General features: G+C 37.5%; 1 protein-coding gene across 4 annotated transcripts in view; it reads right to left on the bottom strand.

The window, feature by feature from the left end:
- Positions 1-23158, bottom strand: part of LOC126194770 (PR domain zinc finger protein 10-like) — a 208324-nt gene that overhangs the window by 97014 nt on the left and 88152 nt on the right. For all 4 annotated transcript variants that reach the window (XM_049933056.1, XM_049933055.1, XM_049933057.1 and 1 more), the window contains one exon: positions 19935-20036. In XM_049933056.1, coding sequence (XP_049789013.1) covers positions 19935-20036 — 102 coding nt within the window. The remainder of the gene's footprint in view (positions 1-19934; positions 20037-23158) is intronic.

The following is a 23158-nucleotide window of genomic DNA, read 5'->3' as shown; positions in this document are numbered from 1 at the left end:
TTAGCAGCCTCTCTAGATGTGAGCACATATTTTGATACTCCATGAAAAGGGTACCAATGAAAACAGAAATCTATGGAACTTAACAATTTAGACAAAAGTTGACATGTAGAACTGTGCTTCGATATGATGAGAGAGGAGAGTATCCGAAGGCTAGAAAAATACAGGGTGATCTCTGTGAAAAAATTAATTATTCTGGCTCAGAGACTTCCATTCTTTGTCTTCTCCACTCACTCTCCATTTTGTTTCAGAAAATGTGATAACGGACAAAAATTTTTAATGGAATAAGACACACTGCAGCAACAAGAACAAAATTGTATGTGCAATGCACATATTGCATTCCAAGTATAATAACCTTGTAGTATACTTCAATAAAACTTGGGTTGCACAAAACTAAGCACACAAATATAGTCTGCTTGACTTCAATGGAAATATTGACCTGAAAGTGCTTACAGTTACTTTTGTGTACTATATATCTGTGATTTGGATGATGGGTGTCAGTAATAGCTGCAAATTAAAGTTTCTGTAAGGTAGAGAATATTCTCTGTTGTAATACGGCAGACCCTCGGAAGTAAAATGCTAATGGCAGCATACAAGTAATCAAGCGCTGCTGCACAAAATCCATTCATATGTGACACAATACAGTAATGTCTCAGATGCTACCAAAGTTAATTTTATATTTTTATTAAGAACTTTCTTGCTGGAAGTTTCTACAGGGTACAACAAAACACAAATTCATCGGCGACAACATTTTTTGTTACACAGGTAGAAAAGTTGTGCACCTCTTATGGTATTTTATTTTTTTATCTCTGAAGACTTTCACATTTTCTCAATAAAATGTTTATCATACACATCTATAAAATTTGAGAATGTTCATATATATTTTTGCAGTTCAATTATTTCAGTGGTTCTATCGTTTCGGTAGGTTACAGTAAAAAATTATTATTCTTCAGAATTTCTTGTTCATTAGCTTCTATTTATTTTCTTTTTCTGTAACAACTGGACGTTTGCCAACTGAATATTCACCCTGACCTCATACGCCCTGCTCATGCACTCAAGGGTGCAAGGGATGCTCTTCCTGCATCTTCCCTCCCTTAATAGGCAAGAGAATGCATATTCGGCAGGATGGCACATGGTACAAAACAAATAATGTGTGTCGCAGAGAAGTTTAATGTTAAACTTCTAAGTGGGCACGTTCTAAGAAAATGTGTATGTTCTATAAAGAAGCACCAATCCCTCTCATATAAATCTCTCAAAATTTCTGTCAAGAAAACACATGAAGTTTGACTTCTTACAGAGGTTTACTGGCAGTCATCCCTTCACAACAAATGAAACAGGAAAAGTGAGAAATGGTAATGGTATCTGAAGATCATCAGCAACAAATCACAAAGTGTTAAATGCAGACCAAAAGAAAATGTGAAAAATCAATATTTAGATCATTTTAAAAACAAGTCCAAATGATCTATTGCTGTGGTTAAGATGTGATCCCACCTCTTTGCACCAGAAATGTAGTGCCAATGAAATTGCTGAATGGAGGAAGTGTCCTGCACTAAAGCCAAGGCAAGAATAATTTCATTTGACAGAAATAATATAGCCAGCATTTTGTGGTATGCAAAGGGGATTCTTCTTATTGATCACCTACAAAAAATAACATGATAACTGGTGAATACTTCCCAAGTCTTTTGGTTCAGCTGAAATACACAGAACATGCTGAAGGCCAGGATTACGAGGGGAAGAGACTGATAGGGGACCAAAAGCTTTCATGAGGCCAACAACTGTAGACAGGGGAGTTTTGGCATTGGAAAAACTAAAGTATCTGGAATACTACCACTTGATTCATCCTATTTACAAGTTACGCGCCTCCTGTGTTTCTCTCATCCTCACATGTAAAGAAAATTGTGGCAGCAATATATTTGTATACAATGAAGAAAATAAAGCAGCTGTATGTTAGTATTTTCTATGGTATAAAGAAACACACTTCATGAATGGAAACTACTACTACTAAAATATATATATATATATATGGTGTGTTTCAAACAGAATATACTTAGCATTATGTTGTCAAAATTATCGATTGCTGTACCACGGCGGGGTTTGTCGGTTGTCTTCTGCTTGCTTGGTTATTGTCAAATGTTGCAAAACGGCTACTCCACAGCAGAAATCATTTGTGTTCTCGAGTTTGCAAAGCGTAATTCTGTGATCAGAGTGCAAAGAAGTTTCAGGCAGAGGTAGCAGACTGATCCTCCGAATGGATGGAACATTCGCAGATGGTATTGACATTTCATAGACATGGGATGTGTATGTGAAGTAAAGAGCCCTGGCCACCCTCACGTTTCCAACAAAAAATGCCGCATGAATTGAAACCACTTTCCAATGTAGTCCTACAAAGTCAACTCGTCCTGTCAGTCGGGAGTTACAGCTGCGTACAGCAACAATATGGCGTGTACTGAGATGTCGGTTAGTTATGAAACAGGACAAGTTACAGCTGTTACAGGCTCGACATCATGATGACAAACGCAAACGTGTGACATTTTCCAACGAGTTTCAGAATGCTATTGACAATGATGACACTTTTGTACAACGCATCGTGTTCTGTGATAACCAACTTTTCACCTTAATGGGAAGTTCGAATTTGGGTCCTACAGAACCCATATGTGTACAATGAATGTGTACGAGATTCACCCAAAGTAAATGTGTTTTTTGCAATATCTCACTCATCTGTTTATGATCCGTTTGTCTTCAATGGAAACGCGGTTAAAGATCCAAGCCTGAATGAGGACAATTTCATTTGTGATGAATGCCATGCTTACCCGAGTATAGTAGGAATTCGAGTATCAACGTGATACTGCTACTGTCGCTGGTGGAGGGCATATTGAACATCCGTAATCTAAACTTGAGAGATTCGTTAATGTGTGTCCCAAGTTTCAAAGTCGTATGTCTTACAGTTTAATAAATATATGCATCCGAAACACGTATATTCTTTTTGAAACACCCTGTATAAGCAGATTTTTTACCTAAAACACATTATTTCATGGGTAGACAAAGCGCTCATTAGTTAGTTTTATGTTCCATGGATCATTGTTCAAAATAAATTGTAATGATGTGGAACGAATCATTTTACACTCCGTTGCAATTTTGTATATCTGGTTACATACTGAAAATTTATGAGTGTCTTTCTTTTTCAACTATAGAGATGCGAGTTAGTATTTCTTACCCACCAATTTTTACACATTACAATACTGGAAATTCTTCTATGAAATAAAAGACTTTGTCAAGTAGAAATTTTTTAAGTGTCTTTTCAAATTTTAATTTGCTGTCTTGTCAGACATTTTACATCCCAGGGTAAGCAACCAAAAATTTTTGTTGCAGCATTGTTTACACCTTTTGCTCTAAAGACAAACTTAACGTGAATTAATGAAAGTCATTTTTTTCCTTAGGAACTGTAATTATGTACATGATTATTCATTTTGAACTCTAGTGGATTATTTACAACAAGCTCTGCACATTTTGAGCAACAAAGAGTTTCTGTCTTAAAAAAGAGCTACCCCAGAACATTATTCCATATGACATTAACGGAATAAAAATATGCAAAGTATGTCAACTTACGCCATCTCTCTCCAAGATTTGCAATGATCTTAAGTGCAAATGAAGCTGAAATAAGTTGTTTTAGCAGTTCCAAAATGTTCTTTTTCCAGTTTAAATTCGCATCAATAAAGACGTCTAAGAATTCTGAAGTTTCCACCCTGATTATTATTTCCTCACAAAATGTTACACTTATCATTGGTGCAGTACCCCTAGATGTGCAGAACTAAGTACGTTGTGTCTTTTTAAAATTGAGACTGAGACCACTCACAGAAACCTAGTCAATGATACTTTGAAGAAAACTGTTTACATTTTTTCTGTTTCTGTATGAATGCTTGGATTTATCACAATACTAGTGTCATCTGCAAAATAAACTATTTCTGCTTGTTGTGTTTTAGATGGAAGATCATTTACATACATGAGGAACAATAGTGGACCTAAGAATTAGCCCTAGAGAACACCATACGCGATTCCTCCCCATCAGAATTGCGTCCCAAGACTATACTGGTTGAATTAGTGAGTAGAACTTTCTGCACTCCTTAGGTTAGATATGACATTATCCACTGGTTGGCTTTACCATCAATCCCATGAGTCTTCAATTTACATACAAGAATACTGTGATTCACTAAATCAAATGCCTTAGGTAGGTCACAGAAAATATCACTTAATATCACTTGGCGCTGTTTATTATTTGACGCTTGTAAAATTAGGTGAGAGAACATGTAAACAGAATTCTCAGTACAGCTACTCTTCTGAAACTGATTTGCTGCTGATATTACTGTCACTAAGATGAGATACTATTCTAAAACACATCACCCTTCTCTCTTTCTTAAAGAGAGGTTTAACAACAGCAAATTTCAGTCTCTCTGGAAAAATGCCTGGAGATGGTGACGCATTACATATTTCAGATGGGACTCTGCTTATTATAAGGGAACAAATTTCTAAGTACTTTATCGGAAACACCATCAAAACAAGACAGCTTTTATTTGGGAGAGAATGTATAATCTTCTTAATTTCAGAAGGAGAAGTTCATGATACACTCATATGATTGAATTTTATGAGAGTTACTTTTTCAACATACTGCTGTGATTTTTTCTTGCACCTCTTGCTCCTAGACTTTCTACTATATTTAAGAAATGACTAATCATTTATAATCCTTCCATTCAGTTAAATAGTGTGATCTCATACAGTTCTGTGGCTGGTTGTACTGTCTCTCATTTCACTACATTCCATATAGCCTTAAATCTGTCATCAGAATTACTGATTTCTGACATTAAGTGCATATTCCTTGATTTTGTAATAACCTTTCATAGTAATTTTGAGTAGTTTTTGTAGTTTGCAACTACAGCAGGATATCTACTTGTTCTTTTGAGTAGATATACCGTATTTACTCGAATCTAAGTCGCACTTTTTTTCCGGTTTTTGTAATCCAAAAAACCGCCTGCAGCTTAGAATCGAGTGCAAAGCAAGCGGAAGTTCTGAAAAATGTTGGTAGGTGCCGCCACAACTAACTTCTGCCGTCGAATATATGTAGCGCTACACAGGCATGCTTTGTAGGCACAGAGATAAATACTGGCGCCAAAACCTCTGCATCAGTAAATAAATTAAAAAAAAAAAAAAAAAAAAAATAGGTGGAAGACGAGCTTTTTTTTCTCAGCCCCCAGTTTCAACCACTGCATTTTCATACATTATCCAACGAAGTACATACAAATTCCGTACTGTTCATCTTCGAAAGTAGCAGAATTTCAATGTACTACGAAAATCCGACTGGCAAGACTGTTGCTAATAGGAACCTGATGAAATGTGAATCACATGCAGTATTCTCTTCACCATAAGAATAATACGAATATAAACATTTTGCCATGTATTCTTTCGTGTTTGCTGCTATCTCATTTAAATCCTGTCTGCCTAATAAACTACGAAACTAGAGTGAGACAACAGCAAACACGGGAGAATATACATATCGTGTCATGTTTATATTCGTATTATTCTTATGCCTAATAGTGATACAGTCAGAAATGAAGCACGGCAACTGACTATATTTTTAAATCTAAAATGACTAATTTCTGTGCAGAATTTGATGTACTAAAGAAGCGGCCGCAAAGATTTTCAAACGGAGAAAAATTTTCGCCTAACTCTCGTTCAGAACATGTTCTATCATACGCAGTCTATTATTTGGTGCTTGTTGATCATTATCAAAGAAAGCAGCAGTGTAAGTAACAACAAGTAGCAGTCACTTGCCATTGTTTCGCTAATGAGACAATTCCTCTCTTTTTTTAATTGTAAGCGGCGGTAGTGCGCACAAAAGCAAGCCATGCCGCGGGCGGCGACAGGCCATAAACACGCACTATCAGAATGCGACAAACAATGCATGACGCAGTACAGTAATGCATTTTCAGCTTAGAGTGACGTAAACACCTATAACAAAGAAAACGGCACTTATCAGATCAAAGCAAAATAAGCAATCGATTCAAACCAGACGAAGCATGTGAAAAAGGAAGGGTACCCGTATAAATACGGACGGAGCGCCTGACGCATAGCAATGGCTACCTGGTAAAGCTTAGCTGCTAAGCTTACGACTCGAACCAAACTATTGTAGCTGTATCGTCTTTCATTCGACCTAAATTGTGTCTCATATTACAATGGACCAACTTTGTTTCGATTTGAAGGTGCGGCCTAAAACTTTTCTCTCCCCTTGAATTTCGAGTCTCAAATTTCAGGTGCGGCTTAGATTCGGGAATTTTTTTTTCCTTGATTTCGAGTCTCATTTTTCAGGTGCGGCTTAGATTTGAGTGTGCCTTAGATTCGAGTAAATACGGTATTTCCCTTTACCTTTCACGAGATACTTTACTCCTGCTAGTGATCCATGGTTTTTTGCATGGCTGTTTAATGCATTGTCTGATTAGCTTATGCAGAAGGCTATTTCCAAATAATGATATGAATTTATCACAAAATAGATCAAATTTTATGTTAGCATTTAGTTCAATACAAATTCCATCCCAGGTCATCTTATAAAATATTTAAAAAATCTGGATACATTAATTATTCTAACTGATTTACATTGAGAAGTATCCATACTGTAAGGCACTACATTATTTATCCTAACCAACCATGCAACATGATCAGAGAGAACATTTGTTACTGGGTAAACAATTTATTTATTTATTTATTTATTTATTTATTTACTTATTTATTTATTGTTCCGTGGGACCACATTAAGGAGAAGTCTCCATGGTCATGGAACGAGTCAATGCGTGAAATTATAACACGATTGTAGAAACAGATAAAATGAAATATAATAAACATATTCAGCTGTAGATTGTAGAAACAGATAAAATGAAATATAAGAAACATATTCAGGCGACAAGTTGTAAGTTTAAATAAAGAAAATCAACAATGTAACACTGGAATTTGCTTAATTTTTTAGTTCTTCCAGGAGCTCCTCGACAGAACAGAAGGAGTGAGCCATGAGGAAACTCTTCAGTTTAGACTTAAAAGTGTTTGGGTTACTGCTAAGATTTTTGAGTTATTGTGGTAGCTTATTGAAAATGGATGCAGCAGAATACTGCACTCCTTTCTGCACAAGAGTCAAGGAAGTGCATTCCACATGCAGATTTGATTTCTGCCTAGTATTAACTGAGTGAAAGCTGCTAACTCTTGGGAATAAGCTAATATTGCTAACAACAAACGACATTAAAGAAAATATATACTGTGAGGGCAATGTCAAAATTCCCAGACTATTGAATAGGGCTCATCAAGAGGTTTTCTAACTTACACCACACATAGCTCGAACAGCCCGTTTTTGAGCCAAAAATACCCTTTTTGAATCAGAAGAATTACCCCAAAAAATAATACCATATGACATAAGCGTATGAAAATATGCGAAGTAGACTACTTTTCGTGTTGAAATGTCACTTATTTCAGATACTGTTCTAATGGTAAATAAAGCGGCATTTAGTTTCTGAACAAGATCCTGAACATTGGCTTTCCACAACAGCTTACTATCTATCCGAACGCCTAGGAACTTGAACTGTTCCGTCTCGCTTATAATATGCCCATTCTGTCTGATCAAAATATCAGTTCTTGTTGAATTGTAGTTAGAAACTGTAAAAACTGAGTCTTACTGTGATTTAGCATCAAATTATTTTCCACAAGCCATGAACTTATTTCATGTACTACATTATTTGATAATGTTTCAATATTACACCCAAGATCTTTCACTACCAAGCTGGTGTCATCAGCAAACAGAAATATTTTTGAGTCACCTGTAATACTAGAAGGCATGTCATTTATATAAATAAGAAACAGCAGTGGCCCCAGCACCAACCCTTGGGGAACGCCCCATTTAACAGTGCCCCATTGGGACTGAACATCACTACCACTCTCAATATTGCGGAGAATTACCTTCTGCTTCCTGTTCTTAAAGTAAGAGGTGAACCAATTGTAAGCCACTCCCCTTACTCCATAATGGTCCAACTAATGCAGTAATATTTTGTGGTCAACACAGTCAAAAGCCTTTGTTAAATCAAAGGAAAGACCTAACGTTCACAACCTTTTATTTAATCCGTCCAAAACCTCACAGAGAAAAGAGACTATAGCATTTTCAGTTGTTAAGCCATTTCTAAAACCAAACTGTACATTTGACAGCAAATTATGTGAATTTAAATGCTCCAGTAACCTCGTATATACAACCCTCTCGATAACTTTAGTAAACACCGATGGCATAGAAATAGGTCTATAATTGTCAACATTATCACTGTCTCCCTTTTTATAAAGTGGCTTCACTACCGAGTACTTTAATCGGTCAGGAAACCTACCACTCCTAAAGGAAAAGTTACAGATATGGCTAAGTACTGGGCTAACATACATGGAACAATACTTCAGTATTCTGCTAGATACCCCATCATATCCATGAGAGTTCTTGGTCTTTAGTGATTTAATTATTAACTGAATCTCCCTCTTGTCATTATCATGGAGGAGCATTTCAGGTAACAGTCTCGGAACACTTTTTTCTACGAGCGCTATATGATTTCCTGTTGGGACTAGGTTTCTATTTAGTTCACCTGCTATATTCAGAAAGTGATTATTACATACTGTACATATATGTGACTTATCAGTAACACGGACATTCCCACTACGCACTGATTCTATATCCTCGACCTGTCTCTGCAGACCAGCCACTTCCTTTACGACTGACCATATGGTTTTAATTTTATCCTGAGACTTAGCTATTCTATCTGCATACCACATACTTTTTGCCTTCCTAATAACTTTTTTAAGCACCTTATAATACTGTTTGTAATGGGCTGCTGGATTTAGATTGTGACTGTTTCTAACGTTTTGATATAACTGCCACTTTGTTCTACAAGATATTCTTATCCCTTTAGTCAGCCACCCAGGCTGCCTGTTTGTGCTAGTACCCTGTTTTGAACATTCTAACGGAAAGCAACTTTCAAACAACTTTCAAAGAGCACGAGAAAAGTCTTGAGGAAAGCATTATATTTATCGTCTACTGTATCAGCACTATAAACATCTTTCCACTCTTGTTCCTTGATAAGGTTTACAAAAGTCTCTACAGCAACTGGATCAGCTTTCCTAAAAAGTTGGTAACTATATTTAACATGTGTTGCATCACAAGAATCTTTTAGACTTAAAATTTTTGCATCATGATCTGAAAGGCCATTCACCTTTTTGCTAACAGAATGCCCTTCTAGTAATGAGGAATGAACAAAAATATTGTCTATGGTTGTTCTACTGTTCCCTTGCACTCTCGTTGGAAAGAATACGGTTTGCATAAGATTATATGAATTAAGGAGGTCTACCAGCATCCTTTTCCTTGCACAATCACTTATACAATTAATATTGAAGTCACCACATATAACTAACTTTTTGTATTTCCTATAAAGTGAACCAAGAACCTCCTCTAGCTTTAGCAAAAATGTATTGAAATAGGAGTCTGGGGATATATAAATAACAACAGTAAGAAGTTTAGCTCCACTAAATTTAACCACACCTGCACAACATTCAAACACCTTCTCAGTGCAATCCTTTGAAACATCAATTGACTCAAATGGGATACCGTTTTTCACATACATGGCTACTCCCCCACACCGCAAAGAGCTCCTAGAAAAGATGCCAGCCAACCTGTATCCTGGTAAAGGAAGCCTCTGAATTATCTCCTTATTTAAGAAGTGTTCAGATATACCAATAATTTCAGAGTCAACATCTATAAGCAGTTCACTAACTTTATCTCTAATACCTTGTATATTTTGATGAAATATACCAATTCCCTCATTAATGGGTTACCTAAGCTTTGTCGAAAGTGGTTTCTTTGTTAGAAAGACTTCCCTTAAGCAGGAATACCTATCAGCTGACTTCAATCTAAAAAAGGTACAGCTCTAACACCCACAACTACCGGAATTTTCCCATGAGTGATCCCACCACCCCCACCTATGCTATCACCTATAAGCTTTGCCAACCTCCCCTTTCCATACCTGTTGAGGTGCAGGCCATGTCTAGTGAAACCCGTCCTGCTGATAGACTCCATCGACACCACTGAAATGTGACTCATGCCTTCTGTCATCAGCGCACCCCCAAGTCTCATGTTATTAGGCCTGACGGCTGTATTAAGATGAGGCCGATCGTGACGCTGAAACAGTTCCACGAAATGCACATTCGTGTTGCCAGTCTGAGTGGCTATCTTTTCCAGGTCACCATCTATGTCATACTCCCCATCCCTGTCAATACTATTACCAGCCCCACCCACAATCACTACCTGATTCTCTTTAGTAAAATCCCTACATAACCCCCCTATGTTAACAGTCACCTGAGCCAATCCTGCATTAGGCTTCACAATGCTAGTGACCTGGTACTCACTCCCAAACACTTCCTGCAACTGCTGGCCTACGCCTCTACCATGAGAACTACCTAACAGCAGAACCTTCTTCTTTCTCTTCGACTTTGCAACTGTCCTAGCCACCGTAACTGCTGAGGTCTGCTGCATACTTCCTACATCTACAGCTACTAGAGATTCCTCTCCATTAGACTCTGACAGTTGGTCATATCTATTACAAACACCAATAGTAAAACTATCTGAAAATCTCCTTCTCCTAACAGATCTCTTGCCAACAGCCAGCTCCCATTCCCCAACCCCCTTCTCCCTCCTCATCCTATCTAGCTCCTCCTGTGCGTTTTTCAACTGCACCTGGAGGGCACAGATCTTACGCTCCTGCTCCTCTATCAACTTACTCTTGCTACATAACCTGCAATTCCAGGAGAGGATCTCACCAGAATGCCCACTGGCTTCCCCACTGCATTCCCCCCCCCCCCCACCCCCGAGTGAAAATACTTCGAACAAGTCTCACACCGCAATCCACTACTCACGAACCTACGGCAAAGCCCACACTTCTCTTGCTTTGAGCTTCACCAAAGAAAACATTATTAGTTGGGGTTCTACTGTCTTTATCCACTCATGCTAAGTAGTTAATTAATGAGATCAACTGTAGGATCCAAGTAAGGTTTCCAGATAATTTTTCTTATGAGAATTCTTTATAAAATCTTCACTTAAGACACAACAGACTATGAACTGCTTGCTGCTGTCTGATAGATACCACAGTAAGGAATCCTGATTTCTAATAAGCAGTTCAAGATTTCCCAGTGAGGATTTTTATGCAGTTACAATTGAAAATGGACTATTTTTCTTTCTCATATTAATTCTGCATGAGTAAGCTGCTAAAGTGTAACCTTTTATATGTAACTTATCTGACCAAGTGGTTATATGATGTTCAGATATGCATAGGGTATCTTTTCAGAGTTCTCTAAATTTTCCAAACAGACAAGAAGCTCTCCTACCTTATTACTCAATCCTCTAATACAGTTTAATCTCTATTTTATGTTCATGGAATTAACGTTTTCCCACCATTTACAACATTTTTTTTATCATTCCTATCAAATTTTCTATATTCATGATGTTAACTTGCACCCAATTTATGCATTAACATATTTATAATTTTCCCACAATTTATGCTTTATGAATAAATGTTTATGGAGAAAAAACTGAAATCACTGACATAAAATAATGCTGGCATGGTGTTGGCTGTCAAAAAGCATTTAAAAACTTCACGCGGTTAAGTTTCTTGACACCGGGTCCTCTACACAGCACATCTGAACCAGTAAAGGGCTAAACAATTCATGCCATGTCTCCTGCCGCCACCAATCTCTATTCGGCATGGTTGCTGATGGAAGTAACGAGGTTCATTCTACTGCGCACAAGCAGCTTCGTGATTGTTGTGATCGTCTTGACACCTTTGTCGAACCATATTTAGCACATTTTATCACAGCACTTGTAGTGCTAGTTGACATCTTTGCAAGCTTTGCATTGCTCAAAACCTCTAATGTTTTTGGTTTAAGTACAGCACTAGTTACATATGTTTTCACGGTTAGCAAGATGTGTTTCGAGAATTTATTCTCATTGTCAAGTGCAATATTTTAAGTAAATATTTTTTGTGGTGTTTCACAAATACACAATGTGAACGACAGTTTGCATGTGTGTGGTTTCCTGCATGGCTGAGGCGGCCTAGTATCCAATAACCTCAAAAAGATTACTGCCATGCAGGAGACACAGAACGTATGCAAACGCCACAAAAAATACTTACGTAAATATTTGGAATCGACAATGAGAATAAATTCTCAAAACAAATCATACTAAGCTTTAAAAAAATGTGTAACTGGAGCAGCGTTTCATTATTTAAATAATGAATGAGAGGTGCAGGCTTTCCAAAAACATTGATTATTGTTATTGTTGTTGTTGCTGTTGTTGTTGTGGTCTTTAGTCCAGAGACTGGTTTGATGCAGCTCTCCATGCTAATATGTCCTGTGCAAGCTACTTCATCTCCCAGTAACTACTGCAACCTACATCCTTTTGAATCTGTTTAGCGTATTCATGCCTTGGTCTCCTATACAATTTTTACCCTCTGCGCCGCCTCAGAACATGTCCTACCAAATGATCCCTTCTTCTAGTCAAGTCATGCCACAAATTCCTCTTCTCCCCAATTCTATTCAGTACCTCCTAATTAGTTACAAATCTACTCATCTAATTTTCAATATTCTTTTGTAGCACCACATTTCGAAAGCTTCTATTCTCTTCTTGTCTAGACTGTTTATCGTCCATGTTTCACTTCCATACATGGGTACACTCCATACAAATACTTTCAGAAATGACTTCCTGACACTTAAATCAATACTTGATGTTAACAAACTTCTCTTCTCCAGAAATGCTTTCCTTGCCTTTGCCAGTCTACATTTTATATCCTCTCTACTTTGACCACCTTTGCTCTCAAATAGCAAAACTCATTTACTGCTTTAAGACTCTCATTTCCTAATCTAATTCCCTCAGCATCACCTGATTCAATTCAACTACATTCCATTATCATTGCTTTGCTTTTGTTCATCTTATATCCTCATTTCAAGACAATATCCATTCCATTCAACTGCTCTTCCAGGTTCTTTGCTGTCTCTGACAGAATTACAATGGCAACGGCGAACCTCACAGTTTTTATTTCTTCTCCGTGGATTTTAATTCCTGCTCCAAATTTTTCTGATGTTTCCTTTACTGCTTGCTCAATACACAGATTGAATAACATCGGAGATAGGCTACAACTCTGTCTCACACCCTTCTCAACCACTGCTTCCCTTTCATGCCCCTCGACTCTTATAACTGCCATCTGCTTTCTGTATAAATTGTAAATAGCCTTTCGCTCCCTGTATTTGACCCCTGCCACCTTCAGAATTTGAATTAGAGTATTCCAGCCAACATTGTCAAAAAGCTTTCTCTAAGTCTACAAATGCTAGAAATGTAGGTTTGCCTTTCCTTAATCTATCTTCTAAGATAAGTCATAGGGTCAGTATTGCCTCACGTGTTCAAACATTTATACGGAATCCAAACAGATCTTTCCCGAGGTTCGCTTATACCAGTTTTTCCATTCGTTTGTAAAGAATTTGTGTTAGTATTTTGCAGCTGTGACGTATTAAACTGATAGTTCGGTAATTTTCACATCTGTCAACACCTGCTTTCTTTGGGATTGGAATTACTATATTCTTCTTGAAGTCTGAGGGTATTTCGCCTGTCTCATACATCTCGCTGCCCAGATGGTAGAATTCTGTAAGGGCTGGCTCTCCAAAGGCTATCAGTAGTTCTAATGGAATGTTGTCTACTCCCAGGGCTTTGTTTCGACTCAGGTCTTTCAGTGCTCTGTAAACCTCTGCACGCAGTATCATATCTCCCATTTCATCATCATCTACATTTCTTCCATTTCTATAGTACTGCCCACAAGTACAATGCTCTTGCATAGACCCTCTATATACTCCATACACTGTTCTGCTTTCCTTTCTTTGCTAAGAACTGGTTTTCCATCTGAGCTCTTGATATTCATACAAGTGGTTCTTTTTTCTCCAAAGGACTCTAATTTTCCTGTAGGCAGTATCTCTTTAACCCCTAGCGATATATGACTTCACATCCTTACATTTGCCCTGTAGCCATCCCTGCTTAGCCATTTTGCATTAGCCATTTTGCATTTCCTGTCATCTCTTTTTGAGATGTTTGTATTCCTTTTTTCCTGCTTCATTTAATGCATTTTTATATTTTCTCCTTTCATCAATTAAATTCAGTATATCTTCTGTTACCCAAGGATTTCTAGTAGCCCTCGTCTTTTTACCTACTTGATCCTCTGCTGCCTTCACTATTTCATCTCTCAAAGCTATCCATTCTTCTACCGTTTTTCTTTCCTCCATTCTTGTCAATCGTTCCCTAATGCTCTCTCTGAAACTCTCTACAACCTCTGGTACTTTCAGTGGTATTTCACAAATACACAATGTGAATTATAGTTTGCATGTGTGTGGTTTTCTGCATAGTTTAAATTCCCACATTTTTGCAATTTCTTCAATTTTAATACACAGTTCATAACCAATAGATGCGGACGGAGTCCACATCTGCCCCTGGAAATGTCTTAAAATTTAAAACCTGGTTATTAAATCTCTGTCTTACCATTATATAATCTATCTGAAACCTTCCAGTGACTCCAGGACTCTTTCACATATACAACCTTCTTTTGTGATCCTTAAACCAAGTGTTAGCTATGATTAAGTTATGTTCTATGCAATATTCTACCATACGGCTTCCTCTTTCATTCCTTACACCCATTCCATATTCACCAACTACTTTTCCTTCTCTTCCTTTTCCTACTATTGGATTTGAGTCCCCCATGACTATCAAATTTCCCTCTCCTTTCACTATCTGAATAACTTCTTTTATCTCATCAAACATTTCTTCAATCTCTTTATCATCTACTGAGCTAGTTGGCATATAAACTTGTACTACTGTGGTAGGCGTGGGCTTCTTGTCTATCTTTGTTACAATAATGGGTTCACTATGCTGTTCGTAGTAGCTTACCCACGCTCCTATTTTTTATTCATTATTACACCTACTCCTGCATTACCCCTATCCGATTTTGTATTTATTACCTTATATTCACCTGACCAGAAGTCTTATTCCTCCTTCCACCGAACTTCACTAATTCCCAGTATATCTAAATTTAACCAATCCATTTCCCTTTTTAAGTTTTCTAACCTACCTGCCCGATTAAGGCATCTGACATTCCACACTCCGATCCACAGACGTCTTCCTGAGTAGTCCCCGCCCGGAGATCCCAATGGGGGACTTTTTTACCTCCAGAATATTTTACCTAAGAGGACGTCATCATCATTTAACCATACAGTAAAGCTGCAAACACAAACATACACACGAAATTCAAGCTTTCGCAACAAACTGTTGCCTCATTAGGAAAGAGGGAAGGAGAGGGAAAGACGAAAGACATTTTCAATGTCTGCTTGTGTCTGTGTATGTGCGGATGGATGTGTGCGTGTGTGCGAGTGTATGCAACTAAAGTGTATGCTGTATTAGCAATTCTAATAGGACATTACACAAGTGCTTCCGATCTATGGGGAGGTAATGTTGCCTTTCGGCAACCATTCTTTTCTGCTGCCATGTCAAGAAACCGATTTTTGTCTATACTGGAATTCTTGCGATTTGACAACAGACACACAAGAGCACAGAGAATTGAAGAAACCAAGTTCAAGCTACAAGCTATCAGGGTAGTGTTCGACAAATTTCAATCTAACTTGTGCAAGAACTTCTATCCTTATGAATACGTGACTACTGATGAACGGTTAGCAACGTACCAAGGAAAGTGCCGTTTTAGGGTTTATATGAAGAGCAAGCCTGGCAAGTATGCAATTAAAATTTGGATTTGTGCTGATGTGAAGACATCTTACTTATTATGGATCCAAATTTACACAGGAATGGTGGACAACACTCGGGAAGTGAATTAAGGACAGAGTGTTGTTTTGGATCTGATGGAACCATTTCTGAAGAACGGTCATGGTGTAACAACTGATAATTTTTTCACCAGTTTTCCATTGGCTACTGAACTACTAAAACGAAACACGACATTGGTTGGTACCTTGCGTTCCAATAAGAAAGAGATTCCGAAGGAATTCTTGCCACACAGAAAGAGAGAAGTTCACTCTTCAATGTTTGGTTTCACAAATGACTTAACCCTAGTTTCCTATGTTCCAAAGAAGGGAAAGGCAGTAATACTACTCTCTACTCAGCATAATGACAGACAAGTGAATGGTGAAGAAAGTGAACACAAACCCGAAATCATTCTGCACTACAACAAAACCAAAGGTGCTGTAGATAATGGGGACAAAATGACAAGAGAATACAATTGTGTTAGAGGAACGAGGCAGTGGCCACTAAGAATCTTCATAGAAATGATAGATATTGCAGCACTCAATGCATATATTCTGTACACTCAAAGATTTCCTGATTGGCAGGAGAATAACCGAAGCCAACATAAACTCTTCATCATATGGACTCAGCAAAGGCAACATGGAAGAAAGAGCCAAAAATGTCAATGGTCTTCATAAAGATGTACAAGATGCACTGAAAGCTTGTGGTATTACAATTCCTACAGCAGTGATCCAGACCCAATGTTCCAAGTTACCAATGCCACAACGATGTCAAGATTGCAAGAGAAACGAAGATTGGAAAACAAGATTCTGTTGTGTAATGTGCAAGAAACCTGCTTGTAATATACACGGAGAAGAAACTCTTACTGTGAAGGGCATGCAGTGCAAAAATGTACTTGACTGAAATGTTGAAAAAAAGTCTTGTGTTATTTTACTGCGGTGACTGTTGATGTACATAGATTATTAACTTTCTGTTCGTTGAGTACTGAATTTAGTGAAAGATATAATTTTTTTTTGTACTTTGTATCTGTGATCTGATTAAATCTAATAACCTGAAAAGCTGTTTATCAATACTAAATAAACCCATTCAATGGAAATAACGAAATCTGAGAACAAATATTACAATAAAACACAAAACTCTTTTGGGGTAGTCCAAATACCCTGCTTGGTAAAACAGGTGTGAAAAAGCTTGGTAATGGGAGGGTTAAGTAGATCAATTTCAGATGTCTTAATACTAGGTCAGTCAGCATTACAGATCTACCTAAAAGGACCACTAACCGGTCATTTTGACTGGAGGTGTTTTTCTTTCTATGTATCAGTTACACTTGATAAATTAATTCATTATGATGTCTTAAAATGTCATTTGTGCATTATGCTTACCCTACCAAAGTGTTATGCTTAAATTTTTCTATAGAAACTATACTGAATTAAAGAAAAAGAGGAACAAAGTAAAGAATATGTTGTAAACACAATATTTATTGAAACTAAACTTTGAAATTAAATTTACATATGCAAATAAGCATATAATTAGAAAATAACATTTTTATCTCTAAGACTTGTTCTCAGTCAAAGCCCCATACATGCCATAAACTTCTATTTTTCAGAAAATAGACAGAAAAACTGACAAGTTACTGTGGCAATTACAAGAAAATAACTGTTTTTTATATATGAAGTCTGCCGAGTAGCATCGTCGTCTCATATCCACGTTTCAATGGAATGCGTCTCCATCATCTTCAGGCGAAGTCACTTCGCCTGAAGATGATGGAGACGCATTCCATCGAAACGTTGCTACGAGACGACGATGCTACTCGGCTGACAACCTGTGAAGACTTCATATATGAAATTCGCCGAGAAAGCCTGCACTCAAAAATAACTTTTCTTTCTCTATCTGAGATTTTTCAGTCAAAGCCATTGTTTTTCTCAAAATAATTTGCACACACATACTGACCACTTCCAGCTCATGAGTCACAAATGAATTTCTTGCACTGCACACACAGATATTTAATTCTGTCTGAACTTTTGTATCCTCCTATCTGGCATGTCTTCTGTACCAGTGGTTGTGATAAATGTATGAGCAGGCCCTTTCCAAGATTGTACATAAGCAGAGGAGAGTTCATATGCTAATATGAAAAAAACCCCACTGTATAACTGATTCTCCTGTTGTCTTTCGGTAAAGGATCCAGGCACTGACTCCAGCAAGGTTTAGCACACTGAAAATATACGCAAATGTCATCTGCATCTGCATCAGCCAAACTTGACAGTGTCCAGATAAGACATCTGGCCCAGAATATCAACTCCAAATTTAGTGGAATTGTAGACACATTTTCAGAGAGTGTCTTTTGTGTATTTTAGTCCACTGCATTGAGCTCAGTAGCAGAACATTTTCCTTGGTCTTCCCCTAATATGAAGTGTCACCAGATTCATAAAAGACAGTACCATACAAAGATCCAGTATTAGACTTTGTTGAAGTAAGAACTTGTCTTTCTGTTTTCTTCAGTGTACCCACCTGGTTGTGTTCTCCCACTTCAACTGCTCTGCAAGATGTTTGACTGAAGAAATTGTAATATGTTACACTTCTTCCTCTCGACATGTAATGTTGCAGAAGACATGTAGCAACATGCTCTGCAACAGCTATGTTAGTGGGCCTTTCACTTTATTTACCCATATATGGAAACCAATCACCACGTATTTACTACTGGCATCTGCTGCAAACCAGAATTTCAAACCAAATTTATCTGATTTATTACTCATGTACTGGATATAGCAGCAGTGAGCTTTGCATGGACAGAGCTGCACATCTATGGTTATAGACACACCAGTTCATACTTCCGGATACAGTTGTGTGCAAGAGGATTCCACATTGGGGTAGCTGCTACAAAACTATCATTCTTGAGTCTTACAGCCCAACTGTTCTCGTCATCAAATTTTAAGAATTTCATGTCTTCTATGAACTTATTTCTTCCCACAGTGCAAGAAAAAGTGGCAGCTTCCAGTATCAAATACCCACGAGTTATCCTGGAGAACTTATTGGGCTATTATTCCTGTAAAGGTTTTTATGTTTTGTAGAATATTACTGTCTATCAACACTGACCATGCACTCAAGTAGCTCCCTCTGATTATAAATTTCTTAGCATTACATGTGTTTGCAATGGAGTTTCCACCAACACATTGTGACACCCTAATTTACCAGGTGCACAGCCCTGTGCAATTGAAGTCCACATTGTTACATCGGCTGCAGTCTCTTCACTTCCAGCTTCTCTCGATGGACGCAATTCTTTCCATCTGCTTCCCCAGCTGTGAGTAGGAATTTGTAGAACCACTCAAATTGAACCTATAAGCACTGGGTTATTTGCATACTGTTGTACAGCTTATGAATACTAATCTTCCAACTCTGATGATTTGTCCTGTTCTGTTTCGTGATGATGATATTCTGTGTCATCTTTATCATCCAACTCATCACATTCAAAAATATCTTCTCCTTCAGAACCTTCCCGAGTTGAACTGCTCAAGTAATCCTGTAACTCTCCATCTGAATGAAAACATCAACACGCCATAACAATGAGCAGTGCTGAACTTCTGCAGAGCACAACATCGTATTGACATAGAACAGCAATTAATGTATGTCCACTCTTCCACTAAATAAAGTAAAATGGAAAGGAAGAGAGAGAATGAGATCACAACGATGAAATAAAATAACCTAGGTGGATGTAAAAATCCACTGTTGTGCTTTTAGATACATGAAATGTAAAAAATATCTCAAGAGTCAAAATGATGGGCTACAGTCCCCTAAGGTAAAAATGTCTATAATTTGTCCATTTTTGTAATCAATGTTTGCCTTTTACAGAAACTGTGAATCACCAAAGTATATTAAAAGTAATTAAATATAAGGCCCCTACATTAAAATGTACACTATTTATTAAATGTTTAACAATGCTCACTGGGCACATTGACCGGTATGGTCCTTCTAGTGTTAAATGTAAAGGAGCAGTAAAATAATATTTTCACAGTTTACAATAATATATGGGCAAGTCACTTATGAACATACATACTTGTTGCACAAAATGCTACGAGAACGTCTTTTTGGTCTAGATTTGCGCGATGCTACTCTACGTCGCTGGAGGCGCTTCACACGACGGCGGCGGCATGCTCGTCTGGAAAAGAAATTGTCAATCCCTTCCATACTGTGATTTATGGATACAAAAAATTATTCTCAGACTTCAAATTCAACTGATGTACATTATAGGCATTAAAAAAGAACTTTAGTAAATCCTGTTTAAATACTACAGTGTTAGTAAATGGTTACAATGAGAAACACAGGGTGTAGAGGAAACAATAATTTGCATTTAACTGATTCTGATTTTTTGGACAATCGAGGAAAAAAAAGAGCAATAAATATAAAGCCATAATAGGAATAAGCAAGTGACATGTTGAAATTTGTGGCTACTGACTCCAAAGGTATGTGTATTAAATTAAAGGAAAATCCAGGATGGAATGTAATAATATTAGAGAAGTAAAGTTGCTACTCACCATATAGCGGAGATGCCGAGTCATGATAGGCACAATAAAAAGATTCACACAATTACAGCTTTCAGCCATTAAGGCCTTTGTCAGCAATACACACACAAACACACACGCACTACAGTGTGGTTTCAGCTGTCTGAGACTGCAGACATGTGTGAAAGTTGCATTTGTGTGTGTGTGTGTGTGTGTGTGTGTGTGTGTGTATTGCTGACAAAGGCCTTAATGGCTGAAAGCTTTAATTGTGTGAATATTTTTGTTGTGACTATTGCATCTCAGCATCTCCACTACATGGTGAGTAGCCACTTTCCTTCTCTAATATTATTACATTACATCCTGGATTTTCCTTTTTTTAAGGTAGGTAGTTTGACAAAAAGTAATAATTTCCTCTCTCAAATTTTGAACTGCATTCATTCGCAAACAGTACCTAACAAGACCTAAACCCTTGATTTTAAAGTAAAACAATAGAAAATCCAGGGCGGAATGAAACAATATAGTTGCTACTCACCATATAGTGGAGATGTGTCTGGCTTCAGCTGCGAGAGACTATGGTCATGTGTGTGTGTGTGAGTTGAGGTGTTCTCTCTCTCTCTCTCTCTCTCTCTCTCTCTCTGTGTGTGTGTGTGTGTGTGTGTGTGTGTGTGTGTGTGTTCTCTAATTCCGAAGTTGTCTAATTCCAAAGAAGGCTTGTTGGCTGAAAACACAATTTCCAACAGTCTTTTTATTGTGCCTATTTGCGACTCAGAATCTCCACTATATGGCGAGTAGGAAATATCCTTTTGATAATACCATTTTAAAGTTACCATTTCATAACAACTTCAAATTGACAGTTTCACTCTCTGAAGTTGACACTATCAGCAGATCTTCAATGTAAACAAATAAGTACTTTTTATTGCTATTTTTGGTCTTTACATACACAATACTCAAAATCACTTCTTACAAATCCTAAGCAATTTTTTGACCAGCTTCTCTCTCAGGTTTTGTAATAAAGTTCTTGACCAAACCGTTAACTTTATCATTTGTTTCATGAAGAATACTTTGTGTTAACGATTAGTCATCCTTCAAAGGTAAAAACTAGCTTGCTCTTCCAAGTGAATGCATCTCCACAGGCCCATAGATATCTGCATGAACCAATTCAAGCAGGGCAATAGATCATAACGAACTGACAGGGAAAGGCTAACAATGTTGTTTTCCTGCCAAACATTCTTATCAAATGACAAAGTCGTCAACGAAGTACTCTCCTTTATGTGACAATAGCTCACATGTGCAATGCGCTGAAATCACATTTCTTTATGCCAAAAATTCACATTTTCAACATATTTAAACAAATTTACTAGACCAAAGTTCGTCAACGCATACACACTATCAGTACTGACCAATGAAAAGTCACTTGTGTTATTACCATCAACCACATACTGCATTTTATCTACACATGTCAAAGTAACCATTGACAGTTCTGATTGTGTTCCGTTAAAGCAAGATACACTTTACTGATATATCTGGATAATGCACGAAATTCACCTTTACTGTTCAAAAATCCACTTTCCTTGTTTGACACTAAACACACACCTTTTGTTGAATACAGTTTCTATGAAAAACTCACTGAATTACACTTCAGGCACAAAAAGCACTCAACCGAGTACTGTTTTGTAAAGTTTAGCCCTGTTGCATGCATACAGTTCCACAGTATTTTGCCTAATCACGCCATGTTTGCCATCACTGACAGTAACTTTAACTGAGCTTTGCACACTGTCAAGTTTCTTACTATTCTCTTTTATTACATATATGCTCACTAGCACCTGTATCTATGAACCAATAATCTTCTAGGTCAACTTATTGACTCATGCACATAAAGGCATTTACATCCTGAGCTTTCTTGCTTTTCTTGGACTTCAACAATCTGCAATATAACCTCAAATGACCTCTTTTCTTATAATAATTGCAGCTTCTCATTTCTCTCTTGAGCCTTATTTTTACAGTCCTTTGCCAAATGGTCCTATTTACCACAAAAATTACAAGTAATTTTTTTCCTGTCTGCCTACACTGACCAAAGCTACCTCCTGCTGAACAGACTGATTCTCTCTCCCTTCCTCAATGAGCAACCCTGAAGTTAACTTGTTAAGTGTGTCGTTCTCAAAGAGGACGGACTCCCATGCTGAACAGAAATGTTTATATTTCTCTAGCAATGACATAAATGCCTTGGTTACTACAATTTTCTCTTAAAGTGGTTCATACACTTCCTTCAATTTAGTGTTGATTTCTTCCATTTTTAACAACTGTAACCACCAAGTCATCACAAAAATGGAGTAAGAAATACTTTTGTTGAAGTAGGTGAATGCTCAGTGCGGGCTCTTTCTCATGCCCAATCTTCAATTCAGCCTACAAGTCAGCTGACATTGTACACAACAGTAAACGAGCAAGTGGTGCGATCTCCATCTGCGTCACAATAATTTCCTCTACTTTTTCCGTCACTTGTTTTCTCCTTCAGGTAATTAATAGCGGTGCCACTGACAATATCTAAAAAGCCTTTCCTCTGCATATCACCTCCATTTGGAATTTCCACACCGCCCAACTCTCCTCTCCAGACAACTTCAAGCACTGGTGCATAGACTGTTCCATCACAGCACACCAACATCACAATGTTAACATCAAATTTGCTTTTGCTTGTGACACCACCAAAAAACTACCTAAAAAAGGCTTGTGCACCTGGGCCCATACCCTCTAATCAGATGCAGTAAATAAAGCTTGATAATAA

This window comes from Schistocerca nitens, chromosome 7 (genome assembly GCF_023898315.1).
Source record: "Schistocerca nitens isolate TAMUIC-IGC-003100 chromosome 7, iqSchNite1.1, whole genome shotgun sequence".
Taxonomy (NCBI): Eukaryota; Metazoa; Arthropoda; class Insecta; order Orthoptera; family Acrididae; genus Schistocerca; species Schistocerca nitens.
Note: the sequence above shows the minus strand (reverse complement) of the source record. Positions and strands in the feature narration are given on the sequence as shown.